General features: G+C 40.2%; 1 protein-coding gene and 1 pseudogene across 3 annotated transcripts in view; both read right to left on the minus strand.

Annotated features, from left to right (window-relative positions):
- Positions 1 to 832: 832 nt before the first annotated feature.
- Positions 833 to 2,184, minus strand: LOC127633171 (uncharacterized; annotated as a pseudogene).
- A 4,630-nt stretch (positions 2,185 to 6,814) lies between these two features.
- LOC127633429 (zinc finger protein 438-like) overlaps positions 6,815 to 23,773 on the minus strand; it is a 72,555-nt gene continuing 55,596 nt past the window's right edge. For 2 of the 3 annotated variants that reach the window (XM_052112509.1, XM_052112510.1), the window contains exons 3-5: positions 13,050 to 13,123; positions 9,733 to 11,308; positions 6,815 to 9,177 (exon numbers count right to left, since the gene is read on the minus strand). In XM_052112509.1, the coding sequence (XP_051968469.1) occupies positions 8,601 to 9,177; positions 9,733 to 11,308; positions 13,050 to 13,098 (2,202 nt within the window). In that variant the 5' untranslated portion in view covers positions 13,099 to 13,123 and the 3' untranslated portion in view covers positions 6,815 to 8,600. The remainder of the gene's footprint in view (positions 9,178 to 9,732; positions 11,309 to 13,049; positions 13,124 to 23,773) is intronic. The other variant, XM_052112511.1, reaches the window with a different exon arrangement.

Raw genomic sequence — 23,773 nt, forward strand, 5'->3', positions numbered from 1 at the left:
TTGCCACCACTGCCACACTAGTTTTGCTACAGTGTTGGTTCACCACCTGACGTCCAATTTAAAATCTGTGTATTAAAGCAAAACCAGCTGAAAACAACTAGTGTATCAGATTTTAGCAGACATTGTTGTAAATGCAGTCAATACCTACTCTGGACACACCCTTTACTTCATTCATTCATCTTCAGCTCAACATCATCTCTCTATTTCTCCTCCGCACAGACTAAAGAGGGATCAATAGTGCTTCTTGCCCTCATTTATGTCTACGCTGTTTAATGCTGTATAAAAATGTCTGCACGAAAGCACGTTCACCATAGCTCAGCTGCTTTTTTTTTTTTTTTTTTTTAGGTGGGAGGACTTATAATCAGTTACTCTGTCATTGGCTATCATTCTTTTATCAGCATCCATTCATCATAGTTCATGAAGAATTCATCATCATGGTCATCTTGGAATATGAAATGGAGGGAACGAGCCTGCCCTTTAGAGTCTAGTTTCACTGTAAATTCTATCTGTGTCTGAATAGGCATACTTCCCTACTACACATAATGCAATAAAGCAGATCACTGCATCTTTTTTTTCTCTCTCTCTATACAATAAAAGTTAATTTTTGGCTTGTTGAAGATCAAAGAACACAAAGGCCAAATGGCAAGAAATAAATGGGTGTTTCTTCAACTTCAAGCATTTTTAGCACTGTTGATTTCAAGAAAGAATTTTCACACTCTCAATAGTATATACAGTTTTAGTTTAGAGAAACACCATCTGTATGCAGATGATGCAGCTTGGACACATCATCAGTGATGAACCCAGGGTCGTTGGGTGTTTCGGGTCTATATCATCAGACACCCTCACCTGGGTGACCCAGCCGGGGATGATCAGTCCCCAGCTTGTGTCCAAGCGGCACACTACACCATGGATCCCCCCTCTTGATCCACAGCCACCTTGAAGCTTTTTCCACAGCTTCAATGATGTTCCTGGTGGCTTTTCTTTCCTGCAACCCTCTGATACCAAGGAGCCTGAGTGCCCTGTGCAGAGACTGCCCTGGAAATCCCCTGCAGCCCACCTCGATAGGCTCACAGCGGGCCTTCCATCCATTCCCTCTACAGGCCTCCAGCATCTCAAGGTATTTGGCCCTCTTCCGCTCATTTGCTTCCTCAGTGTGGTCTTCCTAGGGGACTGTAAGTTCCAAGATCATTACTTGCTTTGAGGAGTCAGATGTTAAGACCACGTCTGGCCTGAGTCTTGTTTTCTCAATGTGCTCTGGGAACATCTCCCAAGGTCCACTTTCAGCTGCCAGTCATAAGCCGTGGCTAGCAGCTCTGTTGAGGTCTTCCGCTCTGCCTGCATTTTCTCCCCTGCCCTGACCAAGGCGATGTTGTGCCTTGCTGGGAGCTGCTGTTTGCTCTGTCATATTCCTGTGCAAATGGTATCCGCTACTGCCGTCAACACCTGGTCATGGCGCCATGTGTACCTCCCTTCTCCCAGGGCTTTCATGCAGCAGCTCAGGATGTGCTCTAGAGAACCTCTTGCCAGGCACAGTGGGCATGCTGGAGTTTCCACAAGACCCCAAGTATGCAGATTGGATGGGCTTGGGAGGAGATTGCATACCGACTGAATCAGAAATTTGAGTCTCGCTGGTTCTGACTTCCAAATTTCTGTCCAGGTGATCTTTCTGGTAGATGCATGGTCCCAGGTCGTCCAAACTCCCTGCTGATGCATGGCCAATGTCTTACTGTGGCGCTCCTCCTCTACCTCAGCACAAATCTCCTCCTGGACCAGCCGGCGTCTCTCACTCCCCTGCGCTTTGTCATAGCGGGGTCTTATATGACTACCAAGCCCTGCTCGTCCGACTGCCACAGAACCTACCAAGACACCATGTCTCAGCCTTGCTTCTGCCTGCTCAACTGCCTCCTGAGCCCGCCACTTCCTTCCAGTTCTCACTGTGATGCCTGCAGAGGAGACTCTGCAGTCAGATGAGTCCATGTAAAGTAGGACCTCCCTGGCTCTGGTGACTTTAAACTCCTCTGTCAGGCCGGTGAAGGGAAGCTGCAGCTTGTTTGTGTGCCCATATAGAGCAATACTGCTAAGGCTCTTCGGCAGGCCCAGCCACCTGCAAAGGAACTGGCTGATGTTTCGCTCAAAGCTCTCCACGGTGGTCCCGAATGAGTTCTTAGATCTTCTCTGGGACATGGTATGCTGCCAAGGTTTTTGTCACCAGCTTATGCGGAATGAATCCGTAAGCATTCGCAAGGTCAAGCCAGAGGACTGACAGGTTGCTTCGGTTTTCCTTTGCTTCACGGATCAACTGGGTGACCACTCCTGTATGCTCTATACAGCCTGGCACACCTGGAACGCCTCCCTTCTGCACTGCGATGTCTATATAGGAATTCCTCAGGAGGTACTCAGTAAGCCGGTTTGCAAGGATCTTGAAAAAGACTTTGCCTTCCACACTTAGCAGCGAGATGGTGCGGAACTGCGTGATGTCGCTCGCCTTCTCCTCCTTTGGTATCCAAACACTGTTGTGGCTGATACTATACAGCAGGGATGGGCAACTGGCGGCCCCCTCCTCACTCAGTGCGGCCCGCGGGTCAATTTTCAAATACCATAGAAATGTTGGTTTCACGGGTTTTACCGCATCTGAACCAATTTCAAATGATACAGTATACCGATAGAGGGCGCCTCCTATGCAAAACGCGCTTAGTCGGATCTGCTTCATTACTGTCAACGATGAAGAGAGAGAACCATGAGCGGTAAAAAAAGAAAACTGAATCAAGAGAATCGTACTTTTCAGACGAGATGGGAAACAGATTATCTGTTTACAGAATTCAAAGGTAGACCTATGTGTTTAGTGTGTTTGGAAACAAGATCAATATTTAAAGATTTCAACTTAAGTCGTCATTACAATACCACACACAGGGACAAATATGGAATGTACACCGGAGCTGCTAGGGCCGCTGTTATAGCTGACCTGAAAAGAAAGCTCAATCAACAACAGAGTATTTTTACCAGAATTACATCCACACAGGAGTCTGCCCTCAAGGCGTCTTACTCTGTGGCACTGGAGCTTGCTAAAGCCAAGAAGCCCTTGTCAGATGGTGAAATGGTGAAGAGGTGTGCAATGGAAATGGTCAAATCATTTGGAGACGAGGATATGGCTAAAAACTTTGAAACTGTCTCCTAGTCCCGTTGCACAGTGACATGCAGAAATTTTGACATCCATAATCACGTCGATGGCAAATTGAAACATGTCATGCACGACTGCAAATACTTCTCATTAGCGTTGGATGAGAGCACAGATGTGACGGATATTAGCCAGCTACTGATTTTCACTAGAACGATTGAGAGTTCATTTGTTGTACACGAAGAACTTTTAAAATTGGTGTCGTTGCACAACACTACTAAAGGGATGGATATTTTCAACGACGTTAACTGTGTTGTGAATGAGTATGGTGGCTTTGACAAGCTGTCAGCCGTCGTTACTGATGGCGCACCTGCGATGCAAGGAAAAAACAATGGTTTCGCCGGGCTCCTCCAACAGAGCGGGGTGGACTGTCCTATACTGCACTGCATCATCCATCAGGTGAGTTGTTTTATCTTCAGCTCACTTTTTATGATTATGAATATGGGCGGCCTTATGAGATTAATATGACAGGATAGGCCTATGTGTCGATTTTAGCGCTGAACCTAATCTTTATTTGAATTGTACAGGAGGCTCTCTGTGCCAAGACACTTAACTTCAGTCACGTTATGGATCTGGTGACTAAAGTTACAAATCTCATACGAGGAGGGAATAGGTCTCTCAGTCACAGGAGGTTTGTAGCTTTTTTGGATGAAGTGAGCGCGGCGTATGGGGATTTACAAATGCACACCGAGATTAGATGGATGAGCCGAGGAAAGTGTCTGGAACGTATTTTTGCGTTGCGCACCGAAATTCCTGTGTTTTTGGAGTACATTGTTCGAGGCGATACAAGTGAAAACACCCGAAAACTCAGAGACACAGAGTTTCTTTGCGATATGGCCTTTCTTACGGATGTTACCTCACACCTCAATCACCTGAACACACAGTTACAGGGGCGAGGCCAAACTGTATCCGACCTTTACGCACACATGAATGCATTTGGGAGTAAATTAGAGCTTTTCAAAGAAGGATTTTCATCCAATCGTCAAAATTTTGCACACTTTCCCGCTTGTGAAGAGATGCGGAGAGATGTCCCTGAATGCGATAACATTTTTCACAAATACAGAGCCGACATCGAAACACTGCAGCAGCATTTTAAGTGCCGCTTCCATGATTTCCACGCCATGCAGCCACGAATAGCGTTATTCACTGACCCCCTCTCTGCTACTGTCAGCGAGCAACCCTCCGAGTTGCAGCTTGAACTCTGCGAAATTCAGTCAGACCCGTTTTTTCAAGCAAAGCGCAGTGAGAGGGGAGTTTCATTTTGGAGGATACTACCAGAGTCCTGCTTTCCACTTCTCAGGGATTTTGCACTGTCAATGGCCAGCATGTTTGGGAGCACGTACATTTGCGAGACCAGCTTCTCCACAATGAAACATATAAAGTCGAAAGAGAGAAACAGGATCAGCGATGACGTTCTGTTTCAGCTCATGAGGATTGGCTGCACTAACATTGACATTGACATCCAGTCTATTGTACGCCAGCAGGAGAAACCACAAGTATCTCATTAACTTTAAACGTTTCCCCCCTGTAGGTGAGATATAGCCTATGGTGGAAAGTATGCTTCACTTAATACTTTTTTAGTGCTGTGCCATCGTTGAATGTTTTTTTTTGAGAGCCCACAATGTTTGCACTGGAATAATAATAAAAAAATAGAAATAAATTTTTGCTACTCAGTAATGTGTTTTGTTTAAAAGTTAATTAATGAATAGAAGCAGGAAAAAATAATTGAGTATGGAAATGCAGGTTGGATCACTAAACATTACAGAGTAATACAGACATACATGTGTTTTGTTCTTCTAAAATGGTAGCTCTAATTTTCCAATATCCCATTAAGTATTTTCACTTAATAGGCTACTTTTCAGTTTTGTGCCATCATTGAATGTTTTTTGAGAGCCCAACATGTTTGCACTGGAATAATAATAAAAAATGTTTGCCACAGTAATGTGTTTTTGTTTGTTTATGTTAAAAGTTCACTCATGAAAAGAAGCAGAAAAAAATTATTGAATATGGACATGCAGGTTGATTCACTAAGCAGAGTCTGTAATACAGACATACGTATGTTTTCTTCTAAAATAGTACCTCTAATTTTCCAATATCCCATTGGTGGAAGTGCACGGTCACATTTGGCCCTCTGATAGTGACAATAAAATATTTGTGCCCATCCCTGCTATACAGTATATAGTATCAGCCACAACATTAAAACCACCTGCCTAATATTGTGTCGGTCCCCCTCGAGCTTCCAAAACAGCGCCAACCTGCATTTCTGAGATTGTATTCTTCTCACCACAATTGTACAGAGCAGTTATCGGAGTTACCGTATACTTTGTCAATTCAAACCAGTCTAGCTATTTTCTGTTGACATCTCTCAGATGTGCAGAACTGGATGTTTTTTTTTTTTTTGGCACTATTCAGAATAAATTCTAGAGACTGTTGTGTGTGAAAATTCCAGGAGATCAGCAGTTACAGAAATACTCAAACCAGCCTGTCTGGCATCAACAATCATCCATGTGATTATCTAATCAGCCAATCGTGTGGCAGCAGTGCATAAAGTCAGCAGATATGGGTCAGGAGCTTCAGTTAATGTTCACATCAACCATTAGAGTGGGGAAAAATGTGATCTTAGTGATTTGGAGCGTGGCACAAGTACAGGAATTCAAAAACAGTCTCTCTTTCTTTTGCCATCTCTTCTTTCACATCTTGTTTTCCCTCATACTATCATGCCTCTACAATCTCCTCTTTCTTCATTTCTCTCTCCCTCTTCTTCCAACTTCCTTTCTGCATCTCTCCTACATCCCTACATCCTCAATTTACTTTAAAACAGACACTCTCCTCCTCCTAAACCACCATCCTCTAATCCTGTTAGAGGGGTGGGCTTTGATCTTCTGTGAGTGATCATGTTTCTGGTGTGAAGAAAGAAGAGAGACAGAGAGAGAGTGCTACATAGATTAAAGCAGAATATGCATTGGTGTTGACATTCCAGCACTAGCTGCATCTTAAGAGACTGTTCTATTGGGACAGACAAGTTATGATCATTTAATGTAGACTTTAAATCAGAAGCTTAGCTGCCCTGCAAGGCCCTGAGGAATTCACTAAAACAAAATGTGATAGAAAAACCTTTAATTCACTTTTGCAAGCAACAAGGTAAACACTAGATGCTGCACTGAAGACCAAAACTCTCATACTGTGTGGTGGTGATGGGAAAACAATGCATCAGATGTAACTATTTGTTGTATGTAATGTCTTTTAATAATCTAAAGTAATGATGATATATTGGTGCTTGTAATATTTTAATGATGTAAGAGAATCCTGGAGCAATGCGCAGACATCATTTCAGTCCTCCTGCAAGCTGCTGTTGTATATTTTAAGACAAACGTTGAAGCAGACATTATAAAAGCATTAGCAGTCTGTGAGTGGAAAATAGATTATTGCATATAATATACAGACTAATATGAATCCATCATGTGTCCAGTGGAAATTGATTTAATTCATGCTTTACACTGCTCACTGTTGTGTGCAACCTACAAATGAAATCTTGTGGTAAATGTTTTTATATGGAATAAGGTAAAATGTGGCAGCATATGTGTGAGCTTGGGTTCAATAGGTGCTAATGGGAGGAGCCAGAGGAAGTCAGACAGCGAGGAGGTTGTCAAATCAAATTATTTTATTTAAGATTTGTCTTTATTTAGGCACCAATAATCAACGATTTGGGGATGATATTGTGGGCTTAGTTCAGCATAAGCCACAAACAGACAACTTTAACCATCACAGTGGCTGGGAAAAGATCATCTTCAGAACAGGAAATGCTAACATTTTCTTATGTCAAACAATCAGACAGTTGTCATTATCTAATGGCTTTGAACCACAAAGAATGTTTTAAGTACAGCTTCTGAAATGACATAAATGCAATCATAAAACAACCACTTTTAACAGATTTAATATAATTTATTTTTAAGGGAAAAGTAGGTTTAAGTCTGGAAAAATCCACCAAAGACAAGATCCACAATCAAAACACTTCAGAGGTAATTTAGACCAGACAAACAGCAATTTTGCTTATTTGCCATCATGATTGACTTTAGAGTCTCTACTGTTGAGAATTCAACTGTAAAAGGCAAACTCAAACGGTGCTTTGGGATTTCAAGTAGTTTTGTGCCATTTAAAGAACATGAAAGTTAGTGAACTTCATTGGTTTATAGTTTTACACAGCACCTGCTCAAGCAGATGATGGTTTTACAGAACAGTTGCAGCTACACGTTTATTTGAGACATTTAGGATGCTATTAAAATGGTTCAATTATTTTAATTGCCAATTTCTTACGAGAATAAAGCAGGGCAAGAGGACTATATCTTCTGTGTAAATATATATTCTCAATATACAGCTGCATATACTTATTTATATATATATATATATATATATATATATATTAGATATTTCTATTAATCTATCTATACAAGTATACATGTATAACAAATTAAAGTTTTTTTTTAAAACATTCCATTACCCATTCATATTATATATATATATATATTATAAATGGAAACACAAATGTTTACACAAACTGATCATTTAACTACATCACAATGCATTTCACCAAGGAAAAAATATTTCAAATATATAAAATATCCATCCAAAAATACAACACTGAATGTTCTTAACACACACATTCATACTAAACCAGTTAAAGATTTTCCATTTTTTAACTCTCAAGGATATGTTTTAATCTATATTAGTGGGCCTCTGTCTAAGACAAATTAGTCTTGGCAGAGGTTTTCTGGCAGCATTCATTTTAGTTGTAGAATGTGGACTGAAATTGCATGATGATATATATGTGTTTGTGAAATGTCTCTGATAATTTGTTGTTACTTCAAATGTTCAACTGTTATTTCAAGCATGCTTATCATGCTCCATTTATATTCAGTGTATTGCAAATTCTCAATTTGTCTGAGTGGCAATATGTTTTTTGATGAGCCTGCCTTTGTTAGCCTGTTTCATCTGATTCACTAAACTGAAGCACTTACGTACACACAATGTCTCCAAAAACTATAAATTATAATTATCCTCCTTGGGCCTCTCATTTACATTGCATTTATATTACCTCTGCACATGGGCCATCATAATGTTTGTGATGGAATTTTGGAGATTTGAGTTTTATGCTAGTACATCATGCTGCTTTTATTCATTAAAACACATAAAAAAAAAACATACACAAATAAACATGACACAATTCAAGCATTACAAAACAACAGCTGAGATTATATATATATATACATATATATATATATATACACAGAAAAAAGTGCAAAAGACAATATTGAAAATTACATAACAAGTGAGTCTATTAGTGGACTGTTTTTGCATTCATGTAACTGCATTTTGTACGAACTAACCAGTTGACACATGGAGAAAATAATAATTTACATATTTGCAGTTAATTTGGCCCATCAGTATGCATGTTCTTCCCCTTAAAGTCCAGGACGTCCCACAGAAGGGTGGGGTTTTCACAATTGTGCTGTGCTCCCCAATGCTCCATAACTTCCTGTTTCTTGTTGAACACCTTACTGCAAAGGATGCAGTTAAAGTGGGACCCCACCCTCAACATTAAAGCTTTACTCAAACCCTTTAATACATTGTCGTCCTTCCCTACTAACCTTTCCTCTTCCTCTTCTCGACTCTCTCTGGCTCCTTGATGGTGAGAGTGGAGGTGACGTTTAAACTTGGAAAAGGAGATAAATTCTTCGTCACAGGTGCCGCAGTGCACTAGGTTGCGTTTCTCATTAAGCTGTCTCCAATAATGTGCCGCATGTTTGACCAGCTCATCTTCTGCTTCGCGACCTCTGCGCGAGGCCCCTTCTCTTAGTCGCACCTGGACCTCTTCACCATGCACATACAGCAAGTGCAGCTTCATGTCAGCAAATGTAGGTGTGACGGCCTGGCAGCGACCACATTTAATCTGTAGCTCTACAGGGTCAACATGTTCTGAGGCCTGTTCTTCAGCCTCTGAAGATCTGCAAGACAGAAAAAGAACATTTACTTAACAAGCAAGCAGGGTTTAGCAGAAACTATTGTTAGATGTTGAACTTTCTAAAGCCACCTAAGAATGTCTACACTGCATCATTCCTATCCATCAAACACTCCATAACATAATTCTCTTGTGTGTAGTTTCTCAAGGGAAAAAACTTCCCAGTTAATGATCAAGAGACAATAAGCGCATTTCCACCACCAGGCCAACGGTACTGAGCACGATGAGAAATGGTTCCAGTAGCATTTACACTCTAGCACGGTTCAGTACATTTAGATTACAAACTGTTCCTGGCCAGAAATTCTCAGCATGGCTAGCTAACAATATTTAAGAAAAAAAGAACCATGCTAGTGGAACAACTGCTGTGGGTTGCCAAGTCACGATTGTTTACTTGCCTAGTCAGTCCATTCTAATCCTAATTTTGCAGCATTACAGTGGAAAAAAGACACTTTAACTGTGCCAATCAGCCTGGATTGGTATGGAACAGCACAATTCCTCATTTGGCCCGATAGTGGAAAAGCGCCAATTGCTTGTTACTTACACTTCTATAGGCATTTTTTCCTCGTGTTGACTGATGGATGGCTCCACAGTGAGTATGACTCTGTGCACCTCTCTCAAGTGGCTGAAGTAGACACCGACATAGCCAAACGACTTCTCGCAGAACTCACAGCAAAGGCTCTTCTTGGGTCTGCTTTCTGCATGGTGCAGCTTCATATGAGTGCTCAGACTGCCAGAGTGAGCGTAAGCTTTCCTGCACACAGGGCAGACATAAGGCCGTATGTTACTGTGGCTGTTCATGTGACTTTGCAAGTGATGCTTGAACTGGAAACACCTGCTGCAGGTAGGACAGCGATGTAGTGGACGACTTTCCATGTAAACCAATGCTCCACCACCTTCACCATCTATAAAAGGCATCTGATCAGTGGCTTGAGAAGACTGGGTAGCACTTGATCGTTTTTCGGATATCTGCTTCCCTACTGAGAGCTCCTGATCAGGGTTCTCTGGTGTTGACAAGGAAGGAAGTGGTACAAGTTGTGGAACAGTGGCTTCCATTACCAGTACTGGCTTGGGACGAATACTTCGATACTTTTTTGATAGGTCAAGCAACTTCTCCTGGGAGGCAGAACTCACACTAGCTGGAGGTTTCTCGGGTACTCTCCTTCTGAAAAATGACAAGGATCTTTTCTTTCGGGCCTCGAAGGCCAGAATATCCTCTATGGTTTTCCTCTTCCTCCCTCGCCTTTTGCCTTGAGACTTCTTCAAATGGGTTTTAGGGTCTTTGCTTTCAATTCTAACTTTGTTGTCTGGAGGATTGGCTCCACTTACAGTCTGCCTCTCTGAGAACTGGGTGCTGGCAAGGCAGGATGGTGCCAGGAGGGAGCTCTTCACCTTGGCATAGGGTAGGATGGGCAGCTTTCCCTTGGGTGGAGATGGAATGATCTGAACAGCTTTGCTGAAGATAGTGGGAGAGAGAACTGTGATAGCACCGCCAGCTGAAGCTGGACTCTCAATTGGGGTTTTAACCGGTGAGATATTATTGACAGGGGTAACAAGCATGGTTTTGGAGGCTCCGGAAGGGTACTGTAGGCTGTTGAGTGGACCTTCGTTACCCTTTTGTTCCACTGTTTGATCTGTCTGTGAACCTGGTAGCATGGGTGCAACAAAGATCTCAGATGAAGCAGTGTCAATCATAACAAGCTTCTCAGATGATGGGTCTGGACTCTGCTCTGTTTTTAAAGCAGATGATCGAACCTGTATTGTTGCCGAAACCTTGGCTGGACTCTGTGTCTTGCAACTGGCTTTCTCTGGAGTGCCCTTGCATCTCATAGGTTGATATCTTGGAATAGGCAGCTTAAGGTTCTTCTGGATTGGCTGTTGCTGTTGTGTCTGAGGTAAGGCCACTAATGAGAAGGTCCCCTCTTGTCCTGCCACTTGCATGAGGGCGTAGTTCCGGGCAGGAACAAGGATGGATTTGGGGCTGACAGCCGTGGATGCTTCTGGAAGGGCTGAGGGAGGCTGGCAGGACAGGACTGCTGATGATGGAACCATTGCAGGGGCTTTGGGGGCAATGCTGCGAAACTGGAGACCCTTCATCTGGGACTGGGGCCGTGCATCACCTGTCAAAACAAGATTAGACAAAAAAATGCCTTGCACTTTGTCACCTAAGAAATCACACGCAACATTAAAAGAGAACAGAAAAAGCACAAAAAGAAGGGATGCCATGCTAGACTTATCCTGTTTTATCTCTTTTTTTGTCATTCTCTCTTTGTCACACACAACAATCTACCCTGGGGCAAAGAGTTTGAGCCCCCTTTGATTCGGGCTTAGTGTATTGCTCCAGTTCATGCTGTGGCTCATTCCACAGCATGCTTCTTAATGCACTATGACACACACATACACACACACACACACACACACACACACAAAACACACCTCCTTTAGAGCGTGAAAGCTGCCAGCAGTAGGAGCTTGGACTGGAATAAAATTAAATAAACCTACTCAAACAAAAAACTGCTTGCTGACCTGGCTAACTTCTCAATAGAAATATAGAATGGATGGCAGGATATATTTATTTGATGTCACTATTTTCTAAAACGATCCAATTTTAAGAAATTAAAACAAATCACGTTTTAAAAATCTCAGATGTGAGAAAAGAAAATTTAGATTTACTCTTTAGCAGACAGCATTCAGGTATACATTTATTATTACATGTATTCCTTTGGAATTGATCCCATGACCTTGCCATTGATAGTACCATGCTCAACCCGTTGAGCTACAGGAATGAACAGGACAAAAGTTGAGATATCTCTCTGACTTCTTGAGAAAAGAGAGCAGCCATGGTTAAATGTTGAGTTAAATAACTTAGTAATAATAGAGAGTAGAACAAAACAAATACATTAGTCAGGGAGGAAAGAGAGAGGTGTAGCTATAAAGATTGCTGAGGAAGGTGGAAAAGATTTAAATTAAGTTTCAATACACTGCCTACGGAAGTCTGCACGCACAAAGCAGGGTAATTTCTAATCCCATTTAGGCCACTTGTAGAATTAATTAGTCTAAAAACAGAAACATCATAAAAGCTGTGTTTTTACCAGGCTTTAAAGGGGAAGCTGAGAACACCTGAAGGGGAGGAGAGTAGGCTATTTTAGGTGTGAGAAATGAGGACTTATTTATAGCCATAGTAATGTTCACAAAGAAAATGGGAGCATCACGGAACGATTAGCAGGATGATATGTGAGAAGTTCAAAGGTGATATCTGGTGTTTATGTTTGAAGAAGAGTTATGCTCTGGCCACCATATATATCCATGTGCAGGTCTGCTTTTTGTAGCAATTACCAGATTGTGTTTGTGGGAATGAAAATAGTGTGCCTGTGTGTGTGTTTACACCTCACCCAGGCGTTAAGGAATGTGCTGAGGGTGCCAGATGTTGGTCAATGGGTCAGGGGGATTTACCTGTTAGGCTGATGTTACAAAAATTCTTTCTACTTCCGTAGTTTCATTCTTACACCATGTTCTAACCAGGTGTGATGCAACAAGTAATTAGTCTGTCCACACTGAACTTGTGACAACTGCAAAATGTCACAATCACAAGGTAACCAGAAGAATAAAAAAAAAATAAAAACAAAATTGTACCATTATGTGTAGCAGGATTTGAAACCAATAACATTTCACAATGGGCAGCGCTCACCTGCTTGACACTGCAGAAGCGATTGATAAAATATCCTTACGCTTTGTCACGTCTGATAAGTACACTTGTTAGTGACTACAACTGCAACTTTACTAAAACTCAACCTTCACAAGACTGCATGTAAAGAGGCTTGTTCACCGTTTTTTGAACAGTGACATTATCTCTATACTCACTCGGTGTATGTGATTTCAGAGGGCTGGAACGGTGCTCTTGGGTTTTCATGCCTGCCACACTATAACTGAAGATCCTGAAAAAAATAAATAAATACAGAACAGAACTGTGTAATTAAGACAATAGATGCTTTAAATTACAGTGTTTATAGGTGTCTGCGTGTTCAGTGATGTCTTCTCCTCCCTTTCCTCTCACTCGATCAAAACCAGAGGACATTCCAGATGTCACACAGGCTCAGATTAGAGTCAAGGATAAGCAGAAAAACAACAGGAGGTGAAGGATAGAGAGGGAGGTAAGAAGAGTTAATCGAGGAGGCAACATTGAATGAGCCAGGTGAGACTAGAACAAACACTAAAGTGTGTGTGGGAAAGCGAAGAGGATGGGGAGGGATGTCATTTGACCTGTACATGAAGGTCCTCATCTGTAGCAGTGAGATAACAGCCTTGGAGTGTGTGTGTGTGACGAGGGGAATATATTTTAAGGGACAGTTATTCCAGAACCCTGTAGGTCTGAAAGAAGATGAAAGGAAGGGATCTGCAGGAGATAAGAGAGGTGGACACAAACGACCATTCTGGAAAGAACATCCGTATCCAGCAGCCATGAGCTCCTACTGCCACACAAGCACACACATTCCTCACACATCTGTCACATCTCTGTGCCTCTATGAACTTCCCAATCGCTACACAGTACAGGTCTGTCATTCTGGATTTTCGTTTATTTAATCAACTCCCTGTTGGCTAATTCCCCTGTTGTTCTGGGCAAGCTGTGAAGTCGTTAACACGTGTGAAAATAATAATAAAAAAAAAAAAGGGTGAAGATGAAGAGACAATAAACTGCACATGCTAAACCTTCTTAGCCAAGTTTCTTCACTGAATTTAACGAGAATTTTTCTCCAAGTCCACTGATCTGTTTGATATTAAAACATAAAGAGTGTTATTTCCCGAATGTACCCACAGGAATTATCATCTGATTTTTTTAGCTTCTTTCCTACTTCATGTTGTTTTTTTTTCTCACAAGTTTAAAACTGCAATAGTAAGCCAAATGTACTTTAACTCTTTCCCCGCCAGCGTTTTTTAAAAAAAGTTGCCAGCCACCGCCAGGGTTTTTGACGATTTTCGCTAAAATTTTAATGGCCCGCAGAATATTTTCTTCCATGAATATATGAAGATGCTATATATCAAAATAAAGATCTGGGCCTCTGCTTTTAGGCAAAAAAAAACGATTTTATTTTATCTTCATTTGTTCTTTTTTTATTGCGACTTGAACAGAGGTAGGTTTTGTCAAAAAACAACATTTCAGACAAAAAGCTGAGAAAAAGGCATGTTTATGTCTGATATTTTGAGCTTCTCATACTCCACTTCTTCATGTTTGAGACGATCGCAGTCTGTTTCTTTGATCAAAGAGTTGCGTACTCTTTCAAAACATGCGCAGGGGTCTTCCTTACCTTATAACACCTAAAACACGAAAACCCGGAAAATTCCGTGTTTGGCGGGGAAGCGTTTTTTCATAAAACATGCAAAATTCTGTGTTTGGCGGGGAAAGAGTTAAAGAAAGATAACACAAACACACTGTCCAAGCTAAATAATTCACATGAAGTTTTAAATGATAAAACAATTTATATATATATTTTTTTTTAATTATGACAAAATATTTGGAAACTTACTTGGCTGGGTGATATATAAAATATTAACGAATCATGATATCGTGATAATTTGCAGGTGATATAATTTATTTATTTGATTTTCTCCCCATTTCTCCCCAATTACTAATGCGCTCTAAGTCCTTATGGTGGTGTAGTGAAATCTCAGTTACCTCTGTGTCTGAGGACATCAATCTACGCATCTTATTACATTCCGTGCGTTACCGAGGAGACATTGCGCCTGTGGAGGCTTCACGCTATTTTCCGTGGCATCCGCACACAACTCACCACACGCCCCACCGAGAGCGAGAACTACATTATAGGACCATGAGGAGGTTACCCCATGTGACTCTACCCACCCAAGCAACCAAGCCAATTTGGTTGTTTAGGAGACCTGAACTCGTGACTCCAGGGGTAGTAGTCAGAGCCTTTACTCGCTGAGCTACCCAGGCCCCAACTGGTGATATAAAATTAAGCAATATCATAAATATCACAATGTTTTAAATGTGCTTTTTATTTGGCCACTACGTTTCCAAAAGAGTGCATCTTGAAACAAATTTTGCGATCTTTCTGGGCTGCACTATTAATAAAAATAACAACAAAAGTCTCAGTATCGTCATATGTGATTGTTACATTGCAAAAGGCTGCAATTTCATTCAGTGAATACATAGTCTGTGTGTGCTTCAGAGTGAACAGGTGACAAGTTCTACGATGATGCTTCTTCAGTGCTCTCAGAACGGTTTGCATGCATTGCGAAAGCAAAGTGCTGCAGATTCACAAATTAGTGCAATTCCAAACATTTGTGACCACTAAAGGTTATTATAAATATGTCTGAAAATGGGACATGGTATCATAGAAAAGGAGATGACATCACTTCAACAGATTTTTAATGAGCAACATTGCAAACAGACAAATACACACTACAGCGCACTTTCAGCGTTACCCCAAAATAAAAACTTCAAGTGAAGGTAAATGCGACAGCACTTTCAGCTTTCCGCCAAAATAAAAGCTTTTTTATTGAACAAAACAAATATAATACTCATAACAATTCATATAATAATAATTCAGTATTATATTGTATTATAATAAACATTTAAAAGTGAGTGAATGTTAAAAAAAAATAATAACTGTAGTACAAGTATATGTAGGCACTAGGTGTGTGATGAGATCTCGTGCCATGAGTGAGAGTTGTGACAGACAAGACACAAACAATATTTAAGCACAGTAAGAAAGTAGTGCTGTACACCATGGCTAACACAAGCACTATGCAAAATACCTACAGAACCACCACAGCTCTCAACTAAAATCAACCATGTCTGAAGAGACTCATGTGAAATCATACAGGAGAGAAGCCAGTCAGTTGAGTTTGTGGCAGAATCTTTTACAGTGCTTGCATATTGTTCTGTCTTTTACTGCATATGATAATTTATACTCAGAAAGTAGAACTGAAGTGACATTCATTACATGACTAGTTAAATTATTTCAAAATGCACCTGCATTGTTTTGTTTTTTGTGACTTTCAGTCGAATAAAAGACAATTTTTCCAGTCATAGATTTAATCATTGAATATTTCTTAAAATGTGTTAAAATATCATCTCGTCTCGTTCTTGTGAACCCAATATCATGTTTCGTCTTGTGAGCTAAGTGTACCTTCACACCCCTATCAGGTACATTTTATTTTTTAATACTGTATAGCTGTATTGGTGCATCTAAATGAAAATTATTAAATATCATTCTGGTGTTAATTTAGTGAAAAACTGTATCTTCTTGGCTAAATTATATATATATATAATTTAGCCAAGAAGATACAGTTTTTCATATATATATACACACACATGCATGTATATTAGGGCTGTCAATTGATTCATTTTTTTTTTAAATCAAATTAATTACACGATGTCCCAATTAATTGCATTTAATCGCATATACAAATATTTACTGAGAAAGCCCCTCATATAACAATAATTCAACATATAATGATTAAATAATTATACATAGTTATCTTTAAAAAAATAAAATAAAAAAAAAATATATATATATATATATATATATATATATATATATATATATATATATATATATATATATATATATATATTTATTTTTATTTTATTTTTTTCAGATAATTAAAATGCATAAAATTCTTGCGGCAGAAGAGTTAATCAATAATGCAATAAGACAATACAAAAAAACGGCTTTAGAATACAATGTATTGTTTACTACCATATTATTGATCGTAATCCAATCATTGGCACACAGTTCACAGCAATCCATTTCACAAGTGAATTTGTCAATCAGTTCGAGATTTATTATGAGGGCTTGTTTAAGGACCAGTCAATTTCAACAAGAGTAAACATAAAATGTTTAGGTCACATGTGACAAGTTAAATAAAGTTCAATACTTAGAACACATCTCGAGATCCCTTAGTTCGGATTTGCGCTCCAGCAAATGTTTTGAACGCAAGAATGTAACGAATGTCTGTTTTGTGCTGTCTGGTTGTTTTCTTCACTGTATAAACTGCGCATTGCCACACAGCTGAAATTTCAATTATTGCCCTCTGGAGTAAACAGGTGGTACTAAAACCTTGTATTTCTCAGGAATCTTCCTTATTACAACCCGGGTGCATTTTACGAATAATTGCATTCATTTTTTAACGCGTTATTTTTAATCAAATTAATCGCACTGAATTATATATATATATATATATATATATATATATATATATATATATATATATATATATATATACATATATATACATACATACATACACACACACACACACACACACACACACACACACACACACACACATACATAAATACACATGTATACACACACACACACACGTGGAATAATGTACAGATTTTGCTCTTATGCAAAGAAATTGATACTTTTATTCACCAATGTGGCATTCAACTGATCACTATTGTAGTATTATACATGCAGAAGAATTGAAACAACATGATTTGAATCTGGGATTTACCCAATCTTAATCCTGGAATTCCACAACGTCATAAATTAGACGGCCCAGGCATCAACATTGCTCAGAAAGGCCCCTCTGCATGACCTCCTGAACTTCCACACAGAGTTATAGCAAACTTCTCTTTGAAAGGTTTCCAAAAGACCATCAGATTTTCATGAATCGAATACTAACAATTTCAACTTAATCCAGGAACCCTCTACACAAAGTCACAGTACTTTACAGATTTAACCTTCTAAAAATGTACAGAGTGCATTTAAATCCACAATTTATACAATACCAAGGCTTGCTAGGGAATTCAGAAAATTGCTTTGATCTGTGGTAATTTGTATAACTGACAAATTAATGATTATAGCCTGACATACCCTCTTGAAAATGTGTGTAATATTTTATCCAGGTTGTATAACCAAGGAATTAACCAGTATGATTTGTAACCAGGAATTTTCCTGTTTTGTTACCAACACATACAAATATTAATGAAAGAATGTCAAATTTGATATGCAAACGCTTGCATGGAGGAAGCTGATGACAACGAATATCATGTCTCTTGTACCATTCTCAAGATATAAAAGTTAATGATTAAATATGCACTATTTTTGAGCGGGAGATTTGAAAGAATCTGAAACAAAAGGATCATAAATCAACTGTCGGAAAAGACAGCCCAGTTGACCATGTGACTCTGAAAAGTCACTTCTGATTGGCGCAGGATACCTTAGGGGTTGCGGCCAATTTCAGTTTAAATGTTTCCAAACAGGTAGAACACTCTCTCTTCTGTCCTCTTCTTCTGTCGCCATCTCTCGTCTGGTCTCTCCTGCTCTGCTCAGACTTTGCTCTGACTCTTCCCTCGTGGTCTTCTCTGGATCTCGTCGGAACACGATCCATGCCATGTGAGGTCCAAGGAAGCTCCACTGTACTGATCCCTTATTTCACATTCTGTCACTCTTCTCACCAACCTTTCTCATGTACAGTATCTCATAAAAAGTGAGTACACCACTCACATTTTTGTAAATATTTGATTATATCTTTTCATGGGACAACACTGAAGAAATGACACTTTGCTACAATGTAAAGTAGTGAGTGTATAGCTTGTATAACAGTGTAAATTTGCTGTCCCCTCAAAATAACTCAACACACAGCCATTAATGTCTAAACCGCTGCAACAAAAGTGAAAATGTCCAAATTGGGCCCAAAGTGTCAATATTTTGTGTGTCCACCATTATTTTCCAGCACTGCTTTAACCCTCTTGGGCATGGAGTTCACCAGAGCTTCACAGGTTGCCACTCGAATCCTCTTCCACTCCTCCATGATGACATCACAGAGCTGGTGGATGTTAGAGACCTTGTGCTCCTCCACCTTCCGTTTGAGAATGCCCCACAGATGCTCAATAGGGTTTAGCTTGGCCAGTCCATCACCTTCACCCTCGGCTTCTTTAGCAAGGCAGTGGTCGTCTTGGAGGTGTGTTTGGGTCGTTATCATGCTGGAATACTGCCCTGCGGCCCAATCTCCGAAGGGAGGGGATCATGCTCTGCTTCAGTATGTCACAGTACATGTTGGCATTCATGGTTTCCTCAATGAACTGTAACTCCCCAGTGCCGGCATCACTCATGCAGCCCCAGACTATGACACTCCCACCACCATGCTTGACTGTAGGCAAGACACACTTGTCTTTGTACTCCTCACATGGTTTCCGCCAAACACGCATGACACCATCTGAACCAAATAAGTTTATCTTGGACTCATCAGACCACAGGACATGGTTCCAGTAATCCATGTCCTTAGTTTGCTTGTCTTCAGCAAACTGTCTGCGGGCTTTCTTGCGCATCATCTTTGGAAGAGGCTTCTTTCTGGGACGACAGCCAGGCAGACCAATTTGATGCAGTGTGCAGCGTATGGTCTGAGCACTGACAGGCTGACCCCACACCCCTTCAACCTCTGCAGCAATGCTGGCAGCATTCATACGTCTATTTCCCAAAGACAACCTCTGGATATGACGCTGAGCACGTGCACTCAACTTCTTTGGTCGACCATGGCGAGGCCTGTTCTAAGTGGAACCTGTCCTGTTAAACCGCTGTATGGTCTTGGCCACCGTGCTGCAGCTCAGTGTCAGGGCCTTGGCAATCTTCTTATAGCCTAGGCCATCTTTATGTAGAGCAACAATTCTTTTTTTCAGATCCTCAGAGAGTTCTTTGCCATGAGGTGCCATGTTGAACTTCCAGTGACCAGTTTGAGGGAGTGTGAGAGCGATGACACCAAATTTAACACCTGCTCCCCATTAACACCGGGGACCTTGTAACACTAACGAGTCACATGAGACCGGGGAGGGAAAATGGCTAATTGGGCCCAATTTGGACATTTTCACTTAGGGGTGTACTCACTTTTGTTGCCAGCGGTTTAGACATTAATGGCTGTGTGTTGAGTTATTTTGAGGGGACAGCAAATTTACACTGTTATACAAGCTGTACACTCACTACATTTCTTAAGTGTTGTCACATGAAAAGATATAATCAAATATTTACAAAAATGTGAGGGGTGTGCTCACTTTTGTGAGATACTTCAATCGTAGAACACCTTCCCTGTTGTAGGTCAGTTAGGATCACTACATTATTTTAAGAATGTGAATTGTCAGAATAATAGTAGAGAGAATTATTTATTTCAGATTTTATTCCTTTCATCACATTCCCAGTGGTCAAACGTTTACACACATTTTGTTAATATTTGGTAGCATTGCCTTTAAATTGTTTAACTTGGGTCAAATGATTTGGTTAGCCTTCCACAAGCTTCTCACAATAAGTTGGTGGAATTCTGGCCCATTCCTCCAGTCAGAACTGATGTAACGGAGTCAGGTTTGTAAGCCTCCTTGCTCACACACACTTTTTCAGATCTGCCCACAAATTCAATCAGATTGAAGTCATGGCTTTGTGATGGCCACTCCAATAACCTTGACTTTATTGTCCTAAAGCCATTTTGCCATAATTTTGGAGGTATGCGTGTGGTCACTGTCCATTTGGAAAACCCATTTGTGACCAAGCTTTAACTTCCTGACTGATGTCTTGAGATTTTGCTTCAATAAATCCACATAAATTTCCTTCCTCATGATGCCATCTATTGTGTGAACTGCACCAGTCCCTCCTGCAACAAAGCACCCCACAACACGATGACGCCACCCCCATGCTTCACGGTTGGGATGGTGTTTTGGGCTCGCAAGCCTCACCCTTTTCCCTCAAAACATAATGATGGTCATTATGGTCAAACAATTACATTTTTGTTTCATTAGATCAGAGGACATTTCTCCAAACAGTAAGATCTTTGTCCCCATGTGCACTTCCAGACTGGCTTTTTTTATGGTGGTTTTGGAGCAGTGAGTTCTTCCTTGCTGAGCAGCCTTTCAGGTTATGTCGATATAGGACTTGTTTTACTGTGGGTATAGATACTTGTCTACCTGTTTCCTACAGCATCTTCACAAGGTCCTTTGCTGTTGTCTGAGATTGATTTGCACTTTTCACACCAAATTACATTCATCTCTAAGAGACAGAATGTGTCTCCCTCCTGAGTGGCATGATGGCTGCGTGGTCCCATGGTGTTTATAGTTGCGTCCTATTGTTTGTACAGATCAATGTTGTACCTTCAGGCATTTGGAAATTGCTCCCAAGGATGAACCAGACTTGTGGAGTACCACAATTTTCTGAGGTCTTGGCTGATTTCTATAGATATTCCCATGATGTCAAGCAAAGAGGCATTGAGTTTGAAGGTAGGCCTTAACATTTATCCACAGGTACACCTCCAATTCAGTACACCTCCTATCAGAAGCTAATTGGCTAAATGCCTAAAGGCTTGACATCACTTTCTAGAATTTTCCAAGCTGCTTAAAGACACAGTTTACTTGTGATATAGTAAATTTAAAGTGAAACAATCTATCTGTTAACAATTGTTGGAAAAATTACTTGTGTCATGCACAAAGTAGATGCAATAACTGACTTGCCAAAACACACACACACACACACACACACACACACACACACACACACACACACACACACACACACACACACACACACACACACACACACACACACACAGCAACAAAGTATTAACTAACTGAATTGAAAATACAAACATGCAAATACATCCTAACATGCAACATATGTAATCCTACAAAAAGACTGCTCTGCAGGAACACAACAACAGATGTTAAAACATGCCAGTCAACTGGAGCACCGGAACAAAGGAACCACATGAAATAATATCAACTCTGCATAACACACGCACAAACATACTCTTGAGTGATTAGCTGTCAACTGAGCCAATCAATGTGGATGGGGAAAAAAATCTATTCCAATTTCAAAACTTCAGGCTTGCCTGTACAAGCAGATGTGGACTAATCAATAGGTAAATCATCCCACATCAGAAAGAAGAGAGAATATAGAACCAAAACATCCCCACTGACTCAACTGTTTCAATATCCTTCATTATATGCATACTGTAGTTAAAGTAATATTTCCCTAAAAAATTACTCAACATGTTGTTTCAAACATGAGTTTTCTTTCTTCTATTAAACACTAAAGATGATATTCATGCAATTTCATACAATGAAACTGAATGGGGGCATGGGCTACAAAAATGACAAAAGGAAAGCACCAAAGTACTGGATGAAATACATAGTCCAAATGAATTTTGCACTATATTCCAGACCTTTTAAAGCAATAGTTTTGTGTGAGGAGGTGAAGAAATGTAAGTGATTTGTCGACTTTGTTTCCACTTTGCGATAGTTCACAAGTCTCAGTCACGTTTTCGTACAAATCAAATATGGTGTGCCAAAAACTGACTTCAATTGACTGCTCACAAGAAATGCAAGGACAAATGATGTTTGACTTCACTGATGTCAAACCTGGCATGACATGTCTTCATTTGTAATTTTGGACACAAACAGCACCAACTTTATGGTGCTTTTTGGAGCTTGACAGCCCCTGTTTACTGCATCCTTTCGCTGTATCGAAAAGAGGAGGGTGAACATTCTTCAAAATGTATTTTGTGCTGCATGGAAAAAGTCTGATCGGTTTGGAATGACAAGAGGCAGAATAGACGGCAGAACTGTTTCTATTCTATTTAAATATTGAGCTGGAATCGTTCTATTATTTTCGTTTAAGCAATGTATTTGTTACCTATTTTATTACAATTCATTGTGATTTATTGCTGTGTACATAATCTTGTTTATTTGAGTCTTAATGTAGAGTAACAAATTTCCATGTGGACAGTAAAGATTTAAATTTAATAAAAAAAAAAATCAATGTATAGAATCTAGGCTTCCATAAATTACATAAAGGAAAAAGCATTACTTTGAACCAATGATATAAAGCGCTGTCTCCAAAACGTTTAGAGGACATTTCCAGCAAAATAATATTAGTAGTAAACATGTCAGGAAACAAGGAAAATATGAACATTTCATGGAAATGTTAAAGATGAGTCTGAGATAAAAGTGTGTCATAATTTCTCTTATGCAGTGATTTTGTTCTGAAAGACATCATGGTGAGGAGCCTCATTTCCGCAGTGCCGACCAGACAGGATGCTTTAAATCAAGGTGGTGAACTCTGACCCACAGAATGCAGTTGCCAAGGGCAACTTGTGTGTGTCACCTCCACGATGAGTGAGAGTGTTGAAAAGAAAGTGACTGCAACAGTCAAAAAGATTCTCGGCACGCTTGAGCTGATGTTGCGTGAACATCTAGATTAGGAGGGGGGCAAGTGGCATAACTGTGAATTTGGATAGCTCAATATTCTTGAAGTTTTTCAATCTAAGATAAAGAAGTGAGAAGGTACAAGCAGCTGGAAGATTTCTTGGTATTTGATAACAGAATTCACCCTGATGAAGTGATCAAGAAGTCTAAATGACGGGCTACGAAACCGTTATGAAAGTGTTCTGGTGGGTATGAGAGCTTTGGCCAGAGGCTAAGTGAGTGTGAGTCACCTTATAGAACCTTTAAATGACCATTCATTGTTTAGTGTGACATTTTTGTTCATTAAATAGGTCACACTGCAGAGAAAACTGGTACGACACACACTCACACTCCACCTTCAACCCACTCTCTTTTCTTACTCCTTTGCGATATT

The sequence above is a fragment of the Xyrauchen texanus genome, chromosome 40 (assembly GCF_025860055.1).
Source record: "Xyrauchen texanus isolate HMW12.3.18 chromosome 40, RBS_HiC_50CHRs, whole genome shotgun sequence".
Classification (NCBI taxonomy): Eukaryota; Metazoa; Chordata; class Actinopteri; order Cypriniformes; family Catostomidae; genus Xyrauchen; species Xyrauchen texanus.